At 39.9% G+C, this 19,366-nt stretch overlaps 1 protein-coding gene across 1 annotated transcript in view; it reads left to right on the forward strand.

Moving 5' to 3' along the window:
• The window catches only part of LOC132384510 (voltage-dependent L-type calcium channel subunit beta-1-like), a 98,927-nt gene that overhangs the window by 59,094 nt on the left and 20,467 nt on the right, over positions 1–19,366 (forward strand). Inside the window, 2 exon segments of the mRNA XM_059955663.1 lie at positions 487–529; positions 1,715–1,797. Of these exon segments, the coding sequence (XP_059811646.1) occupies positions 487–529; positions 1,715–1,797 (126 nt within the window).

Consider the following 19,366-nt stretch of genomic DNA (forward strand, 5'->3'; position numbering starts at 1 on the left):
TATTCCTTTCCATTGATGTTGCCTGACCTGCTGAGTTCCTCCAGCATTTTATACATTTCTCTAGATTTCCATAATTTGTAGAATCTCTTGTGTTCAATAAAAGGAACAGAAAATGGTGAAAAAACTCAACAGCTCAATTAGTATTTGTGGAAAGAGAAGCTGCAATATTACAGGATGAAGAACCTTCATCAAGACTGAGAAGGAGAGAATGCAAGATAGTTTTGTTAGCAGAGGAAATGGGAGAGGACAATGGGTGGAACAGTGGCAATATCTTTGATAGAATAAAATAGATGTTGTGACGTTGCCCTTCAGCCCATGATGTTGTGTCAACCTTTTAACCTACTCTAAAATCAATCTAACCCTTCCCTCCTACATAGCTTTCGATTTTTCCATCATCCGAATGTGTAACTAAATCTTTTTTAAATGTCCCTAACGTATCAACATGGGCAATTAAGCCTTTGTGTCTATATAATGTATGAAGTCTAGGTAAAATACAGTCTGACTTATTCGAATGTGCCAAAGTATTAAAGTAAGACCACTGTTGCATCCTGTCACCATTGTATTCACCCACAATCCTCCCTCACCTTCTCTGCTACCTAGGGCAACTTATTTGCTCTCCTTCTCCATTCTATTGAAATGTCTTTGGCCTGAAAAGTTAACTGTCAGACCTGCTAAGTGTTTCCAGAATTTTCTGTTTTTATTTCAGGGAAGGATTTATCCTATGAACAACTCCCTTTAACCCCATTGTATACTTAAGAAATAGGTTTTTTATTTTCTTTGAAATTTTGAATTTCTTACCTGTCAGCAATTTTGTGTGTGACCTGTTTGGATTTCTCTAATAAACCCAACTTGAGATCGTTGAGACTGTCATAGCATTATGGGATGGTGGGGGGGAATTAGTGAGTACATCTAATATTTTCACTCCAAACCACCATCAGAAGTGATGATTACAAAATACTGGAGGAACTCAGCAGGTCAGGCAAAGTCTATGGAGAACAATGAAGAGTCAACATTCGGTCCAGGACTCATCATCTGGACTGGAACTGAAGTGGAGGAGAATCGAGTATAAGGAAGTGGGGAGAGGGGAATGAGTAGCAAAGACCAAGAGCTGGAGCAGTGAAAGAGGGACAAAGAGCAGATTTAAACCTCTTCAGAGTAGGCATATCTCAAAGTGACTTCTGATGCACCATCAATAACTCTCGGAGACATGAGGCGAGATATAGGCTTTTATTGGCTGGAAGAAAGAACAAGCAGTAATTGACCACCACACAACATCCTGAAGACTGTCTCCAATCGCATTTATACCGGGGTCCGTGGGAGGATCCACGGTCAGTGGGAGGAGCCACAGGAGCAGTCAGCGGGGGGGGGGGGGGGGGGGGGGCATGTCCAGACAGGTATATGTAGTTCACAGCTGCAGCAACTTCACAGTGCAGCAGCATATCATAAACACAAAAAATTCTACAGATGCTGGAAATCCAGAGTAACACACAGAAAATGCTGGAAGAACTTAGCAGGACAGGCAGTATCTCTGGAGAAGAATAAACAGTTAACATTTCGGGCCGAGACCCTTCATCAGGACTGCAAATGGGGTGGGGGGGGGAGGCTTGGAGAAACCTGTTTATTCCTTTCCATAGATGTTGCCTGAACTGCTGAGCTCCTTCCGCTTTTTGTATGTTACTCTGGCAGAAAGGCAGGATATGCTTAGAGAGGATAGATTACCTAAAGCAGATGCAATAAATCCATAGATAGAGAGAGGAGAAAATGCAGTGGCCCCAACCATAATCTTCCAAAGATTCAACGGTGATATCTTAGAACTGGAAAATTTCGGATGGTTTTAGCATGGAATTCTTCAAAGTATTTGGTCCAAAATTGTCACCTCTGCTCTTATGAATGTTGAATCACTCCAGGACAGCTTCCAGTTTGCCACCTTCTTTATATAAAGCCAGTGTTTCTCTGATTCCACAACTAGGCCGTGATCCCGAGGTGGTTTCATCATATCGCCCCATTTTGCTGCTGCCCGTTGAAACCAAAATTCTCAGTAAAGTCCTGGCTAATAGGTTAAAAGGATACATTTGTTCTGTTATTCATCCAGATCAAACTGGCTTCATGCCAGGTAGACATATGCATTTTAATTTGCATCGTCTTTTCAATATTTTATATACAGAACATACAGAAGAGGCTGTAGTCATTTCATTAGATGTGCAATGTGCGTTTGACCAAGTGGAATGCCCATATATGATGTTTGCACTTAAGAAATTTGGATTTGGAGCATCCTTCATTAAATGGATTGAGATAATTTATTCACACCCATCTGCTTCAATTATCATGAATCAGAATATTTCCTCCCCTTCTGCAATTCATCGTGGGACTTGTCAAGGCTTTCTCCATTTTTGTTTGCAGTTATCATTGAGCCACTGGCTGTTAGCATCAGACAGGACCCTTTGATATCTCCCATTGATATGCATGGACATAAACATCACCTTTCATTATATGCTGACGATGTCCTTTTATTTATCTCCAGCCCACAAGCATCAATATCTGCCCTTCTGACTCTAATTAATAATTTTGGTAGTTTCTCAGGTTTCTCTATTAATTGGGATAAGAGTGAACTAATGCCAGTTACTGCGGTGGTTAATACAGCATATGTACAGTCTATTCCTTTTAAAATAACTTATGATAATTTTTCCTATCTTGTTGTGTCTATTACAAAAAACTCAGATGACCTTTTGCAAGTGAATTGGCAAAACAAAGTTGAGCAGGTTAAATGCAATATTGACTTTCAGAAAACACTTCCAATTTCTTTGGTGGGGAGGGTTAACGCAATCAAGATGATTGTACTGCCACAATTTCTTCATCTTTTCCAGTCAATTCCATGTTTTATTCCTCTATCATATTTTAAGCAATTGGATTCAATTATTATACCCTTCATTTGGAATTATAAAGACATTAGAATTACTAAAAAACACTTGTCAAAGCCCAAGAAAGCAGAAGGTTTTGCCCAACCGGACATTAAAATGTATTACTGGGCTGCCCACCCATCCATTCTTGCATGGTGGATAAAAGGCCCACCCTCTACCTCAGACTCGTGCCCAGCATGGTTACTCATAGACCGAGTGCTTTTTAAGAAGACTTCCTTACCAGCTCTCCTTAATAGCCCCACTGCAGTTAATAAATCACACTTTAGTAACCGCTTTGTGGTTGGCAGCTCTATAAGAATTTGGAAGCAGATTCAACTACACATTAAGGCCCCAAAAACTTATAATGACACTCCGATCTGTGACAATCATTCCTGACTATCATTCGTGGCCTGACTGATTCTGTTTTTTCCACCTGGAAACAGAGTGGTATCTGTAGTGTAGGTGACCTATATATTAATGGAAACTTTGCCTCATTGGCGCAGTTACAAGCAGTTTACAATATCCCTGCATCTAGTTTTTTTAGATATTTACAAATTCGAGATTATGTCGGGAAATATATACCTAACTTCGAGGTTTTAGACAAACATGAGTCCCTGGAGGCAATAAATAAATTTGGTCCTGTTACTCATAGTGCCGTATCCTGTTTTTATCAGATCCTACATAATGGAGCTCGGATGAATACTGCAGGTCTTAAACAGGCATGGGTGGATGAATTGGGTATAGAACTGACCGAGGAGGTCTGGGGATGAATGTTTAAAGAGTATACATGATTGTTCGGTCAACATTAGACACAGACTCATACAGTTTAAAACAATACATGGACTTCATTATTCCAAAGAAAAGTTGCACAGCTTCTACCCTGATGTTTCACCAGCTTGTAATAGATGTAAATCTGAGAACAGTAACTTGTCACATTCATTCTGGTTATGTTGTAAGCTTTATACATACCGGAAAGATATCTTTCACTGTTTCTCTGAGGGTTATGGGAACCGGACCCGCTCATTGCCATCCTTGGAGCAACAAGCTCCCTGTCTTCAGCCAATAAGTATGAAAAAATGGCTGTGTTGTTTGGAAGGGTGATTGCTAAGAAATTAATCCTGCAAATGTGGAAAATGGACTCTGTGCCTACGTACGATCTGTGGTTGAGAGAACTGGCAAACACTTTACATTTGGAGACTGAGACTCTGTAATGAGGACAGAGGGGACATCTTTGAAAGGATATGGGGCCCTGTATTGGACTTTCTTACGGGGTGAGGACTGAGGTTCTTTGGTACTGTGCACCTCTGCTGTGTATGTTTACTTTTGCTTTTATATTTTTCTCCCTTTTGCTGCTCAATATTTAATCTGATTTTGTTAAGGTCGTGGTTTTTGTGGATGTGCTGTAATTTTTGTTTGTAGAAAAAAAATTATAAAAAATTTAAAAATAAATAAATATTTTTTTTAAAAAACAAGAAGAAAAAGAACTGGAAAATTTCAAATGTTCCAACCTTGTTTAAAAGAACGGTGTAAAGGTAGCAACTAGAGATCAATTAGTTTTACTTTGTGTGGAGAAAATTTCAGGAACATTCAGCAGCAGTAATTATTTTGATGTATGTGGATTGATACTAGAATACCAGCATTGATTTGTTAAAGAAAGTTAAATTTGGAGAATATTTTGGTGAAGTGGCAGGGAGGGTTGATGAGGATAATATAGGATTTGAGCATTTGATAAACAGTTGCACAATGGGCTTGTCATCAAGATTGAAGCCCATAGAGTAACAGTAGATAGAGTAGAACGGATAGAAAATTAACTATGTAACTGGAAATTGTCGCATATTGGTCTGAAGAGGGAGAGTAGTAAATCCCTAAATGCCAGTATTTGGACTTGGTTGGACAGTGCACGGTTCCCAATTTGGAGATGGCACAGAACTTGGAATCATAGATGTACAAAAATTTACATTTTTGTGGGAAGATTTGTTCGGGGGGGCGGGGGGGGGGGGCAATAGTAAGCTGGAGTGTATATTTCCAAATGAGAACAAGTGAAGGGAGATCTGGGATGTAAGTGTAGAGTTCATTAAATGCAGAAGGATGGGTTGTGAAAATTGTTTAAAAAGCATACAAAATCCTGAAGGCAAAGATTAAGTTGTTACTACAGGCAGCCTCAGATAAAGGTTGCCAGCACCAAGCATGATCCCAGAGTTGATTGCAGCCTGATGGTTTCACTTTGTTGTTGGAACTGTTGCATGTATTAAATATTATTTCCTTCCTTTGCTCATTTGCTAATGTGGTATCTCCAAGTGAGCGTCAAAGCTAAGAGAAGAACTTGTTAGGAGCACAGTTTGAGGGGGATGTTGTCTCACTCATCCATCACTTTTCTGAGAACTTAATCAATGTGTTGTGTTGATCCAATCATCACCTCCATACTATTGACACAAATTTTCATCTAACAGAAAATTGAGATTTAAAACACTTGATCTCAATGAGTGAGCGCATGTGATTTACCCAACTTGATCAATGGTTCCTGAATATGTGGGAGGCAGAGACCAGAGTTCAAAGTTGTAGTGGAATTGCAAATTGAAAGCAAAATTATGCCAGATAAATAAAATAAAACCAAGAAACGTTGGGAATAATTAGCAGGTCAGTCAGTAACAGTGGAGAGAAAAACAGGAGTTAATGATTCAGGTTCATAAATTGTACCATTAAATCTGTGACTTTCTCCACAATTGTCATCTGACGTGAACAGGACACCCAGATGGTATGTTGCCTTCCAAGTGCCAGGGTCAGGAATGTCTAAGGTTGCATCCACAACATTTTGAAGAGAGGGGGAGCAGCCAGAAGTCTTGGTATATATTGGTACCAATGACATAGGAAGGAAAGCAATGAGGTCCTGAAAAGAGAATTTAGAGAGCTGAGTAGAAAGCTGAGAACCAGGACCTCCCAGGTAGTAATTTCTGGATTGCTGCCTGTGCCATATGCCAGTGAGGATAGAAACAGAATGACTTGGCAGATAAATGCATGGCTGAGAAGCTGGTGCAGGGGCAGGGCTTCAGGTTCTTGGATAATTGAGATCTCTTCTGGGGGAGGTATGACCTGTTCAAAAGTGACAGGTTGCACCTGAACCTGAGGGGGAACAATATTCTTGCAGGCAGGTTTGTTAGAGCTGTTGGGGAGGGTTTAGACTCAGGAAGGACAGATGGTAAAAAAGTAAAGATAGCATGCGGTCAGATTGTCAGGAAGGACAGGCAGGTGATGGGACTCAGTTGCAGCCACCAGGCTGAGTATCAAAACATTACAGATGCAGAATGCTCAAGGTGTTTTATCTAAATGCACGTAATACAAGAAATAAGGTGGATGATCTTGTTGTAATATATAAGAAATAAGGTGGATGATCTTGTTGTAATATTACAGATTGCCAGCTATGATGTTGTAGCCATCACTGAATAGTGGCTGAATGATTATTGTAGTTGGGAGTTGAATGTCCAAGGTTACACATTATATCGGAGGGATAGAAAGGTACGCAGAGGGGGTGACGTGGCTCTGCTGGTATCAAATCAGTAGAAAGATGTGGCTTAGGATCAGAAGATGTTGAATCCTTGTGGGTTGAGTGAAGAACTCAAGGATGTTGATGGCAGTTACTCCCAACAGTGGCTGAGAGGTGGACCTCAGGTTACAACACGAAATAGAAAAGGCGAGCCAAAAGGGCAATGTTATGGTAGTCGTGGGAGATGTTATCATGCGGGTCGATTGGGAAAATCAGGTTGGCAATGGATCTCAAGAGAGTGAGCTTGTTGAATGCCTAAGAGATGGCTTTTTAGAGCAGTTTGTCACTGAGCCTACTAGGGGATCAGCTATACTGGATTGGGTGTTACATAATGAACTGGAGGCGATTAGGGAGCCTAAGGTAACCCGTAGGAACCAGTGATCACAATATGATTGTGTTCAACTTGAAATTTGATAGGGAGCAAGTAAAGTCTAATGTAGCAGCATTTCAGTAGAGTAAGGGAAATTACAGTGGTATGAGAGAGGAGTTGGGCAAAGTAAATTGGAAGGAGCTGCTGGCAGGGATGTCAGCAGAGCAGCAATTGTGTGCATTTCTGGGAAAAATGAGGAAGGTGCAGGACATGTGTATTCCAAAAATGAAGAAATACTCAAATGGTAAAATAGTGCAACCGTGGCTGACAAGGGAAGTCAAAGCTATTGTAAAAATGAAAGAAAGGGCATACAAAAAAGCAAAAATGAGTGTGAAGATAAAGGATTGGGAAGTTTTTAAAAACCTACAGAGATCAACTAAAAAAAATCATTAGAAGGGAAATGATGAAATATGAAAGCAAGCTAGCAAGATAGTAAAAGTTTTTTCAAGACTTAAAATTAAAAGAGAAATGAGAGTGGATATAGGACAGCTAGAAAATGAGGCATGAGATATAATAACTGAGGACAAGGAGATGTCTGATGAACTAAATGAGTATTTTGCATCAGTCTTCACTGTGGAAGACACTAGCCTAGTGTGTGAAGGAAGAGAAATGGGTGCAGTTACTGTTACAAGAGAGAAGGTGCTCAAAAAGCTGAAAAACCTGAAGGTACATAAGTCACCCAGACCAAAGGAACTGCACCCTAAGGTGCTGAAAGAGGTAGTGTCAGAGATGGTGGTGGCATTTGAAATGATCTTTTCATAATCATTAGACTCTGGCAGAGGACTGGAAAACTGCAAATGTTACTCCACTCTTTAAGAAAAGAGGAAGGCTGCAGAAAGGAAATTATAGTCCAGATAGCCTGACCTCAGTGGTTGGGAAGATGTTGGAGTCAATTGTTAAGGATGAGGTGATGGAGTACTTGGTGACAAGGGACAAGATAGTACAAAGTCAGCATGGTCTCCTTCAGGGAAAATCCTGTCTGACAAACCTGTTGGAATACTTTGAGGTGATTACAAGTAGGATAGATAAAGGGGATGTAGTTGATGGTGTATATTTGGACTTTCAGAAAGTCTTTGATAAGGTGCCTCATATGAAGTTGCTTACCAAGTTAAAAGCTCATGGTGTTACAAAAAAGTTACTAAGATGGTTACAGCATCAGCTGATTGGTAGGAGGCAGTGAATGGGAATGAAAGGATACTTTTCTGGTTAGCTGCCAGTGACTAGTGGTGTTCCGCAGGGGTCGGTGTTGGGACCATTTCTTTTTATGCTGTATATAAGTGATTTAGATGATGGAATAGATGTCTTTGTTGCCAAGTTTGCAGATGATATGAAGATTGGTGGAAGGGCAGGTAGTGTTGAGGAAAGAGGTAGGATGCAGAACAACTTAAACAGATTAGGAGAATAAGCAAGAAAGTGGCAAATGAAATAAAATGCTGGAAACTGCATGGTCATGCACTTTGGTAGTAGAAATAATGTGTGGACTATTTTCTAAACAAGGAGAAAATACAGCAATCTGAGATGCAGAGGGACTTGGGAGTCCTTGTGCAGAACACCCTGAAGGCTAGCTTGCAGGTTGAGTCAGTAGTGAGGAAGGCAAATGTCATGTTGGCATTCATTTCAAAAGGTCTAGAATACAAGAGCAAGGATGTGATGCTGAGGCTTTATAAGGCACTGGTGAGGCCTCACCTTGAGTATAGTGAACAGTTTTGGGACCCTTATCTTAGAAGAGATGTGCTGGCATTGGAGAGGGTCCAGAGGAGGTTCACAAGGATGATTCCAGGAATGAAAGGGTTATCATACGAGGAACATTTGATGACTCTGGGTCTGTACTCACTGGAACTCAGAAGGATGAGGAGGGATCTCATTGAAACCTTTCAAGTGTGGAAAGGCCTAGACAGAGTAGATGTGGAAAGGATGTTTCCCATGTTGGGTGGGTCTAGGACAAGAAGGCACAGCCTCAGGATAGAGGGGCACCCTTTCAAAACAGTGATGCGGAGAAATTTCTTTAGCCAGAGGGTGGTGAATTTGTGAAATTTGTTGCCGCATGCAGCTGTGGAGGCCAGGTTCATAAGAAATAATATTAAATCATTAGAAAGTGATGACATAGTATTGGAAGGTGTAGAGTCTCTATGGGTTGAGCTAAGAAATGGCAAGGGTAAAAGGATCCTAATGGCCGTTGTATACTAGCCTCCAAACAGCAACCAGGATGTGGATTACAAATTACAGCAGGAGACAGAAAAGGCATGTCAGAAAGTCAATGTCATGATAATCATTGGGGATTTTAACATGAAAGTGGATAGGGAAAACCAGGCCAGTACTGGACCTCAAGAGAGAGTATTTGTAGAATGTCTAACGGATGGCTTTTTAGAACAGCTTGTTGTTGAGCCCACTAAGGGATCGGCTGTGCTAAATTGGGTGTTGTGCAATGATCCAGAGGTGATAAAGAGAGATTAAAGTTAAGGAACCCTTAGGGAACAGTGATCACGATATGATCAAGTTCACTTTGAAATTTGAGAAGGAGAAACTAAATCCTAATTTCGGGGGAATAAAGGAAATTACAATGGCATGAGAGGGGAACTGGCCAAGGTTGATTGGAAAGGGACACTATCAGGAAGGACAGCAGAGCAGCAATGGCTGGAGTTTCTGCAAGAAAATAGTAATTGATAGACTAGAGTATTGTATAGGTAAATAGTCATTGATAGAATGACTAGAGCAGGCATGGGCAAACTACGGCCCGCGGGCCATATGCTTTTAATCTTTTAAGCTTTTTAATCCGGCCCGCAGAACTTGATGAAATTATATTAATAAACCTTGTTAATGTTTTTTCCCCGCAATTCTGGCGTTTTCCCAATAGATGACGCACTCTATATACATTTGTGGCGACCCATTTCCTGGCACATCCGAACCAGCTCACAATTAGCCAGCGTTCCGGCTAAGGGAGATAGCCTACGGGGATTTGCGAGCACGGAGCTTTGGAGTTTGGAGCCTCTGCGCCACGGGGGGGGGGGGGGTGCAGGTTGAGGGAGGCTTAAAAGTGAGGCTGGGGATTTCGAATAAAGTTTTTTTCTTCAACTGCAGTTACCAACTCCATGTCGTAATTTTAGCGCTGCATGTAGCACATCGCTACACATTGACCTTTGTTGAGGTGCAGCGTATTACTCCACATTTGTGCTTTACTCTTTGTTCGGCTCGACCTATTTGTGTGAACAGGCGTTCAGCGTCATGAACATCAACAAAGCCAGCCACAGATCCAAGTTAACTGACCAACACCTCAGATCCATCCTGAGAATCGCCACAACAAAACTAAATCCAGACTTTGATGCGCTGGCTAAAAAGGGAGACCAACAACACTGTTCCCACTGAAATTAAAAATAAGTTTCTTCGTTGTGTTATGTAAAAAATGCATTTGAAAATATTTTTTTCAATAAGCCTTACATGTTACATGTCATTTCTGTTAAGTGATGGACATGAGTAGTGCGCAGGTGCACATACGTTCTCAAAATAAAAAATGCGCTCTAGATCAAATAACGCGCTTCGCATACTGGCGCGCTGTCCCTGTTCTGTCTTTGTGCTGGTCGTTGTTGAGTTTTGGCACAGGGGACAATTGAATAAGAAGGAGCAGGACAAGTAGACCTGCATCTCCTACTGTTTTTGAAATAAAGACAGTCAGGAGGAGAGTGATGATGATAATATCTTGAAGGATAACAGAATTTTCAGTGCTTTAAAATAATAACTGTTACTATTAAAAAAAGTTGTATTTTATTCATTTAATTTTCAGTGTTTTAAAAGTCATTTCAATAAATAGCTAAATACCATGGGACTTCAAAGACAGATATTTTGTTGTAATGCATTTGTTCATTTTCAATTGAAATTAAAGCAAATGTTTTCTACATATCCCATGATATTTTATTTTCTCTTATGAGGTGTATTACCAAAACACTCCGTCCATCTGCTCCTGGTCCGGCCCCCCTGTCAAATTTTAGAACCCTTTGTGGCCCACAAGTCAAAAAGTTTGCCCACTCCTGGACTAGAGTATAGTCCAGGAAAATAGTCACTGATACAAAAACGAGAATATAGTTCAGGAAAATAGTCATTGATAGAATGACTAAAGTATGGTTGAAGAACCCACTGCGTAGAAGGAACAGGTGTAAGGATCCATCGTATGCAAAAGTACCTGGATGAACACTTCAAGAGCTGTAACCTATCGAGCGTGTAGAACTGGGAGTGAACTAAATACTTCACTTTACAACTGGGATATAAACCAAGTGCTCCATCTGTGCTGTACCTCTTATGAGTGGGAGTGAAATTAACACTGCAGTTAATGTCAAAGTGAATTTATGATGAAAGTATGCATATGTCACCATATTCTACCTTGAGATTCATTTTTTGCAGAGATTCACAGGAAGATAAATATATACAATAGTATATCTGAAAAACTATACATAAATAAAGACTGAAAAACAATGTGAAAAAGAAAACAAATTGTGCAAATAAAAAATACTGAGAACATTTTGCATCTAGTGATCACAGTGCCATTAGTTTCAAATTAAATACATGTATTTAATTTTGAGAGTACAGAACTTGTATGTGCCTGTCAGAATAAAAGGTAAAGATAACAATGTAGGGAACCTTGGTTTTCAAGAGACATTGAGACCCTAGTTAAGTAAAAAGGTGCATAGCAAGTATAGGCAAGTAGGAACAAATAAGGAGCTTATAGAGTATAAGAAATGCAAAAGAACACATAAGAAAGAAATCAAGATGGCTAAAGGAAGCAATGAGGTTGTCCTAGCAGACAAGGTGAAGGAGAATCCTCAGGGATTCTACAAACATGTTACGGGCAAAAGGATTGCAAGGGACAAAATTAGTCCCCTGGAAGATCAAAATGGTAATCCATGCGTGGAGCCAAAACATGAAGAGGAAGATCTTAAATGATTTTTCTGCATCTGTAATATTCAGGAAATGGACACAGAGTCTATAGAAGGGATAAAAAGTGGCATCCACTTCATGGACCCTGTACAGATTACAGAGGAAGAGGTGGTGTTTGCTGTATTGAGGCAAATTAGGGTGGATATATCCCCAGGTGCTGACAAGGTGTTCCAAGGTGACCCATGGGAAGCAAGTGCAGGAATTGCCAGGGCCCAAGCAGAGATATTTAAAGCATCCTTAGCGATAGGTGAGGTACGGAGGATGGGAGGATAGCCAATGTTGTTCCACTGTTTACGAAAGGTTCCAAAAATAAAACAGGAAATTATAGACAGATGAGCATGACATCAGTAGTAGGAAAATTATTGGAAAATATTCTAAGGGACTGGATATATGAGTATTTGGATAGCTGTGGACTGATTAAAGATAGTCAACATGGCTTCATGCGTGGTAGGTCATGTCTAACCAAACTTATAGTTTTTCAAGGTAGTTACCAGGAAAGTTGATGAAGGCTAGGCAATAGATGTTGTCTATATGGACTTTAGTAAGCCATTTGACAAGGCCCCACATAAGAGGTTGGTCAAGAAGGTTCAGTCGCTAAGCATTCAAGATGAGGTAGTAAATTGGATTAGACATTGGCTTTGTGGGAGAAACCAGAGAGTGGTAGTAGATGGGTACTCTCTGACTGGAGGCCTGTGACTAATGTAGTGCTGCAGGGATTCAATGCTGGGTCCTTTGTTGTATGTCATCTATATCAACGATCTGGATGATAATGTGGTTAACTGCATCAGCAGATTTGCAGATGACACAAAGATTGGGGGTGTCGTGGACAGTGAGGAAGGCCATCATGGCTTGCAATAGGATCATGGCTTGCAGTAAATCGGCTCTGAATTGAGGTGAGTGATTTTATCCACTCTGGTTCAGGAGCCTGAAGATTGTAGGATAATAGTTGTTCCTGAACCTGGTGGTATGGGACCTAAGGCTCCTGTAACTCCTTCCCGACAGCAGTAGCGAGAAGAGAGCATGGTCTAGATGGTTGGGATCCTTGATGATGGATGCTGCTTTCTTGTGGCAGCATACCCTGTAAATATGTTTGGTGGTAGGTCGGGCCTTGCCTCTGATAGTCTTGGCTGTTTCCACCATTTTCTATGGACTTCAGAGATTGTTGTTACCGATTTGATGTTCATAGCCTATTCTTAATGAAAACTGGTTTTGCACAAAATATAGTATTAACCAACACGTTATAGTTAAATAAAGTACAATAGAAAATTGGTACAATCTGATTACTAAAATATAAACTGCTAGAACTCAGCAGGTCAAGCAGCATATTTGGAGGCAAAGAGAGGGTCATCATCTCAGATTCAGACCCTGTCAGGACTGGGAGGGTAGAAGGTAGAGTACCAGTACAGAGAGGTGAGGAGGTTATATAGAGGCTGATAGTTGAGAGATAGTTGATTAGGCAGATGGAACCAAGTGAAGGAGGAAGTAGTTGTTGGCTTCCCATTAAAACCAGGTGACTGCTTAAATATAGAAAATGTTGGCTGTGCAGATCAGACCAGCCTGCAGAAACTGGATAATTTAGCATTCACTCTCACTTCTAGCATTGTATAATTCTATAAAGCTGTTCTTTATTCCATTGTAATAATAAAATTAACAATGCAGTATTGATAAATGACTGTTGACCATTTATAGACTAATGTATTGAAATTCTGATCTGAACTTTAATAAGTGTGCAAATTAAATTGACTGTCTTGGATTTTTCTCTCTCATTCTCTTACTCCATCATTACTCTCCTTTCTCTTCAGATGTTTTGGGTATGTATATATGACCATAACACACGTCCCATACCATTTTCCTTTGCCTTAGCTGCGTATGTATATGCGTGTCCTTCTAGTTGCTTGTAACTAATTGAACCAAGGGTTCCAACAAGTCATCAGTGATGGGCTGACCTGGAATCTTTGTTCAAATCAGTGCCAGGCTGCCACTTGTTGATATGTCACCTGGAATGTGAGTGAAAAAACAAAAACACAAAACAAAATTGGCATGCATGCACTGCTTACACTTAGTAGAGATTTCTGGATTACAAAGATAGTATTAGCACAGGTGGGGGCTTCTGTAGACATGTAGATGTATTCAAACTACCAGCGAGACATTATTGTCATCAAAAACTATCAAGAAATAGTAGCCAGGTATTTGGCCTTTTTTAATCAACATATATTTGTTTCTTGTTAGCCCATATCATGTATTAAGCCTCTCTTCTTAATCACAAGAGATTCTGCAGATATGGAAATCCAGGGAAACATACACAAAATATCAGGTAATTCAGCAGGTCACGCAGCATCTATGAAGGGGAATAAACAGTCAACGTTTTGGGCCAAGACCCTTCATCAATTCTAGTTGCTCTGATAATTCTATTTGCTGTAAGAAGTACAGTGAACACACACCCTTGTGTGTTGCTCTCGATTTCCAGCATCTGCAGAATCCATTCTAATGTTTGACTGGAAACGTTCAAAGTTGCCATTGAACATTTATCTTTCCTAATATGCAGTGCACTGTGTTCTCAGAAACACTCCATACACCTCTCATTTCCCTCAACTCTGAACAGCAAAAGCCCAAGCTGTTCAGTTGTTGCTGAGACAACTCTTTAAAGTTCAAAGTGACTTTTTTTTATCAAAGTATGTATACGTCACCATATACTACCCTGAGATTCATTTTCTTGCAGGCATTCACAGTAGAACAAAGAAATACAATAGAATCAATGAGGCATTCACAGTAGAACAAAGAAATACAATAGAATCAATGAGGCATTCACAGTAGAACAAAGAAATACAATAGAATCAATGCAAAAATACAAAGACTAACAAACAACCAATGTGCTAAAGAAGACAAACAATGCACATGCAAAAAATAATAAATGAGTTAATGAATAAATAATGCTCAGAACACACGTTTTCTGTAGTATTTATTGTAGAAGTTGTAGTATTGCTTATACCAGCAGTTTTACTTTCTGTGGCCATTTTATTAGGTACACCTGCTTGTTAAAGCAAATATCTAATCAGCCAATCATGTGGTAGCAACTCAATGCATAAAAGCATGCATTCATGGTCAAGAAGTTCAGTTGTTGTTCAGGCCAGACATCCGAATGGGGAAGGAATGTGATCTAAGTTACTTCGATCTTAGAATGATTGTTGGTGTCAGACGAGGTAGTTTGAGTATCTCAGAAACTGCCGATCTCCTGGGATTTTCATGTACAACAGTCTCCAGAGTTTACAGAGAATGAAGCAGAAACAAAAACCATCCAGTGAGCGACGGTTCTGTGAGAAAAAGTGCCTTGCCAATGAAAGAGGTCAGAAGAGAATGGCCAGATTGGTTCAAACTGACAGGAAGGTGACAGTAACTTAAATAACCATGTATTACAATAGTGGTGTGCAGAAGAGCATCTCTGAACACGTCAAATTTTGAAGTAGATGGGCTACAGCAACTGAACGTGCAATCAGTGGCCAGGAGGTACCTAATAAAGTGGCCACTGAGTGACTTTCCTAGTCAGGATGGTACGAGGTTTGAAGAGAATTTTGTACATGTCCCCTTGAATCTGCTATGCTCAGGCAGCAGAGTTATCCAGCATTTTATGTGATGTTCTCACATTGTCTTCTCCTGAACAATTCTATCCTGTAATATGCAGGGACCCTTCATCTCCAGATACTCACACAGCATTGATTTGACACAACAGATAGTGAAGTAGCTTCATGTCATTAATTTGTTTGCCATTATTACAAGCCCATGGGAGAGCTGGTGCACCATTCCAACATCAATTATCTATCCAACCCCAGTTAGGATTTGGTGAGGTTCAATCTGAGTTCAAACCAACTTTCTGAATCATTTGTCTGTAGTTTTATTGCTCTGTCATGGATGCATGTACAGTAGTTGCATTGCTACCAGTGTAAACTACCTGCACCAAAATATGCAGAAATATTTGCAGAGTGATCCATAGACATTAAGTTAGGACTGCACTGCACTGCATACAGTATTGCATATCTTGGCAGCGTTACGCAGTGCTCACATATTTGGCAATGTGCTGTTAACCAGGATACAAAGAATAAGCTGTAAGCTATCAAGTTAGTACACTGCTGTCTAGCATGCATGCAGAAAATCCAGTTTGCAGATAATGCGTACTAATCCTTACAAATATATATCACTGTTTCACATGTAGAGAATGCATTAATACTTTGCATGTGGAAATTGCATTGCATTCTGAAATGTAGGAAATGCATTACCATCAGGCATGTAGTAAATGCCATATGAGGAATGCATTATTTTAAAGCATGCAGATGTTTATGCAGGAAATGCTGCACACTCTAGCATGCAAAGTATGTGCTACTGAATAGTTTACAGAAGTATTTGAAAACATCCCAAACAGTGGAGCTAAATTTAGGTACAGACTCATGGCTATGAGATGTCACATATGACATCTATGATTATGTCAAAAGAACAGTTAAACTCAGAAAAAAAAGAAAGGTTTGGATTCTGAAAATCAAAACAGGTACTGTAAACATGTTTAATGTTCTTTCTTCTTTTGATGAATTTCTTCTGCTGATATGTTTAGTGCTTCACTTTAGAAACTGTGCTTCAAATATTCTTATGGTTCAGGGAACGTAACATGAAACGTAAGTGCTGAATAATAAATAATTAATGACAGTAATAAAGATGAGAATATCTGCCAAACACCCCTTCTACAGTAAGCCTGGTGCTTTTAGGCTGGTTCTCCTCTGAATAACTGGATAATTCTGGAATCGCAAGAGACTGTAGATGCTGGAATCTGGAGCATCACACCAGATGCTGAAGGAACTTAGTAAATCAGGCAGCATCTATGGAGGAAAATAAACAGACAGTGGTTTGGATCAAGACTCTTCATCTGTACAGATAAGGCCAGCTCCTGTAGATTTGTATGTGTTGTAGCTCAATGACTAGAAGTCCAGTCAGATCCATTTAGTTCACCTGCTGCCATTCGGCCCATCAAGTCTACTTCACCATTCAATCATGGCTGAATTTTTTCAACCCCATTGCCTCACCTTCTCCCCATAACCTTTCACCCTTTTAACAGTCAGAAACCTCTCAATTTCTGCATTGAATATACCCAATGGCTTTGCCTGTACCACCCTCTGCAGCAATAAATTCCACAGATTCACCACCTCTGGCTGAAGAAATTCTTTGACATTTCTAAAGGAATGTCCCTTTATTTGATGCTATGCCCAGAGGTCTTAGACTATCTTACTAATGGAAACATCCTTTCCATGTCCACTCTCTCCAAGACTTTCAGTATTCAGTAGATAGCAGTGAGATCCCACCTTCATCCTTCTTATCTGTGGAAATAGCATCCCAATTTGCCGACAGGAATCAATTCAAAATAATCCTTGCAACCAACAGAACACTTCCTAGAAATAAGGAAGCGGGGATGAAAAAACAGTTTTTAATAAATCTTCTAAACATTGTTTAAGTTAGATTGGAACATACCATTAAGGTTCAATCAGTAATACAATAAATAAATATTTTTAAATCAAAAAATAATTTTAAAATCCATCATTTTCTAATATATTTTTATCAGAGGAATTCACAATCCACTTGCATTCAATTTATTTTTTGGCTGAGCAGTAATCGTAACTTTGTATTGGATCTCAATGAAATCTAAAATGGGAAGCTTATGCTCCTCACGTAAAACAGATGGATCGGCTGCCTCATGTGTTGGGATACTTATTTTCTTGGAAACATAATATTGATTTAACATAGCAATATCTTGTGTGTGGAGAGCACAAGATTCCCTTTTGAGGTCTATTCAAGCCCCATTCTCCTGTCTTCAACCCGTACTCTTTGACACCCTTACTAATCAAGAACCTATCAGCCTACACTTTAAATGTACCTTATGACTTGTCCTCCACAGCCATCTGTAGCAATGAATACCACAGATTCACCACCTCTGGCTAAAGAAATTTCTCCTCATTCTGTTCTAAAAGGATGTCCCTCTATTCTGAGGCTGAGCCCTCTGGGTCTCCCACTATAATAAGCATCCTCCCCACATCTCCTCTTTCTAGGTCTTTCAAGATTTAAATGGTGAAGGAACTCAGCAGGTCAGGCAGCATCTATGGAAATTAATAAACAGTCTATATTTTGGGCCAAGACCCTTCTTCAGGAATCAATATTCGGTAGGTTTCAATGAGGTCCCCTTCATTCCTCTAAACTCCAGTGAGTACAAACCCAGAGCTCTCAAACACTCTCATGCAATAACCCTTTCATTCCAGAGATTATTCTCATAAACCTTCTCTGAATCCTCTACAATGCCAGGAGTACTAATCTACACCTAAAACATGGATTATTCAACAGCACAGCAAGTCAGAAGACTTTCCTCAATTCTGCAGTAAAGCCTGTAAGCCCAATGGCTTGACCTCCACAAATGGGAGAAATAGAAATTTCCACATTAAATGCCACAAATACAGAAAGGTGCTTAGAGAAGAATTGGCAGAAGTGCTGTATGTTTTACAGTTATTGCCACCTTGAGATCCTGCTGGAAAATCCACCTAATCTACTTTTGATTGAGCCAAATATATCCAGAGATATCTGCTGAAGGGTATAGACCTGGGTAGCTTTTCAATAACTTAAGTTCAGTGGCCCATGCTCACCCTGTGCATTATAAAGAAGATAAGGCCTTCACATCTCTCACTGTCAGATAGTTTACAACATATGTTGAAGAGAACAAGCGCCCATGCGCTGCAGTCCAGAGTGAATCATAGACTTTAGCCAAGTAAAGACAGACTTTATTGATCCCGAGGGAAATTGGGTTTCGTTACAGCCACACCAACCAAGAATAGTGAAGAAATATAGCAATATAAAACCATAAATAATTAAATAATAATAAGTTAATCATGCCAAGTGGAAATAAGTCCAGGACCAGCCTATTGGCTCAGGGTGTCTGACACTCCGAAGGAGGAGTTGTGAAGTTTGATGGCCACAGGTAGGAATGACTTCCTTTGACGCTCAGTGTTACATCTCGGTGGAATGAGTCTCTGGCTGAATGTACTCCTATGCCTAAGTAAAGTGAATTACAAAGAAATCAAAGCTCAGTGTGTCCTACATATTATAAATTAAAGTGGTGGCTTGTGCAGGTCACTTGTGGCTTCAACAAAGGAATTGGTTATACAATTGCGGAAAAGATCTGACTGAATTTCTGTGCAGAAGCCTGACCCAGTTTGATGGGCCAAATGGCAGGATCTTGTCCTGTGATGAATCTTTGATTCTACATTACAAGATTTAATGTTGTTAGCAATGTGAACATTTATTATCCATCTGAATTTATCGTTAAGAAGGTGCTAGAGAACTCCCTTCTTGAACACAGCAAGCTACACTATGAAGCCACGTCCACCATTGAGCTGAATAGTGATGTCCAACTTTTAGATGCAACATCAACAAACGTATAGCAATCTATTTCTAACTCAGAAATATATAAGAAGGGCACCTTAAATGTGGTACTGGGTTATTAAACTAATGTAATACAGAAAGCATTGAATAACCTTAGGCAAGGTTTCAAGGGAGAGGAAAAATGGGTTGACAAAAGAAAGTCTTTGAACTCCAAATTTCTTTTTGTCT

Source organism: Hypanus sabinus, chromosome X1, assembly GCF_030144855.1.
Source record: "Hypanus sabinus isolate sHypSab1 chromosome X1, sHypSab1.hap1, whole genome shotgun sequence".
Taxonomy (NCBI): Eukaryota; Metazoa; Chordata; class Chondrichthyes; order Myliobatiformes; family Dasyatidae; genus Hypanus; species Hypanus sabinus.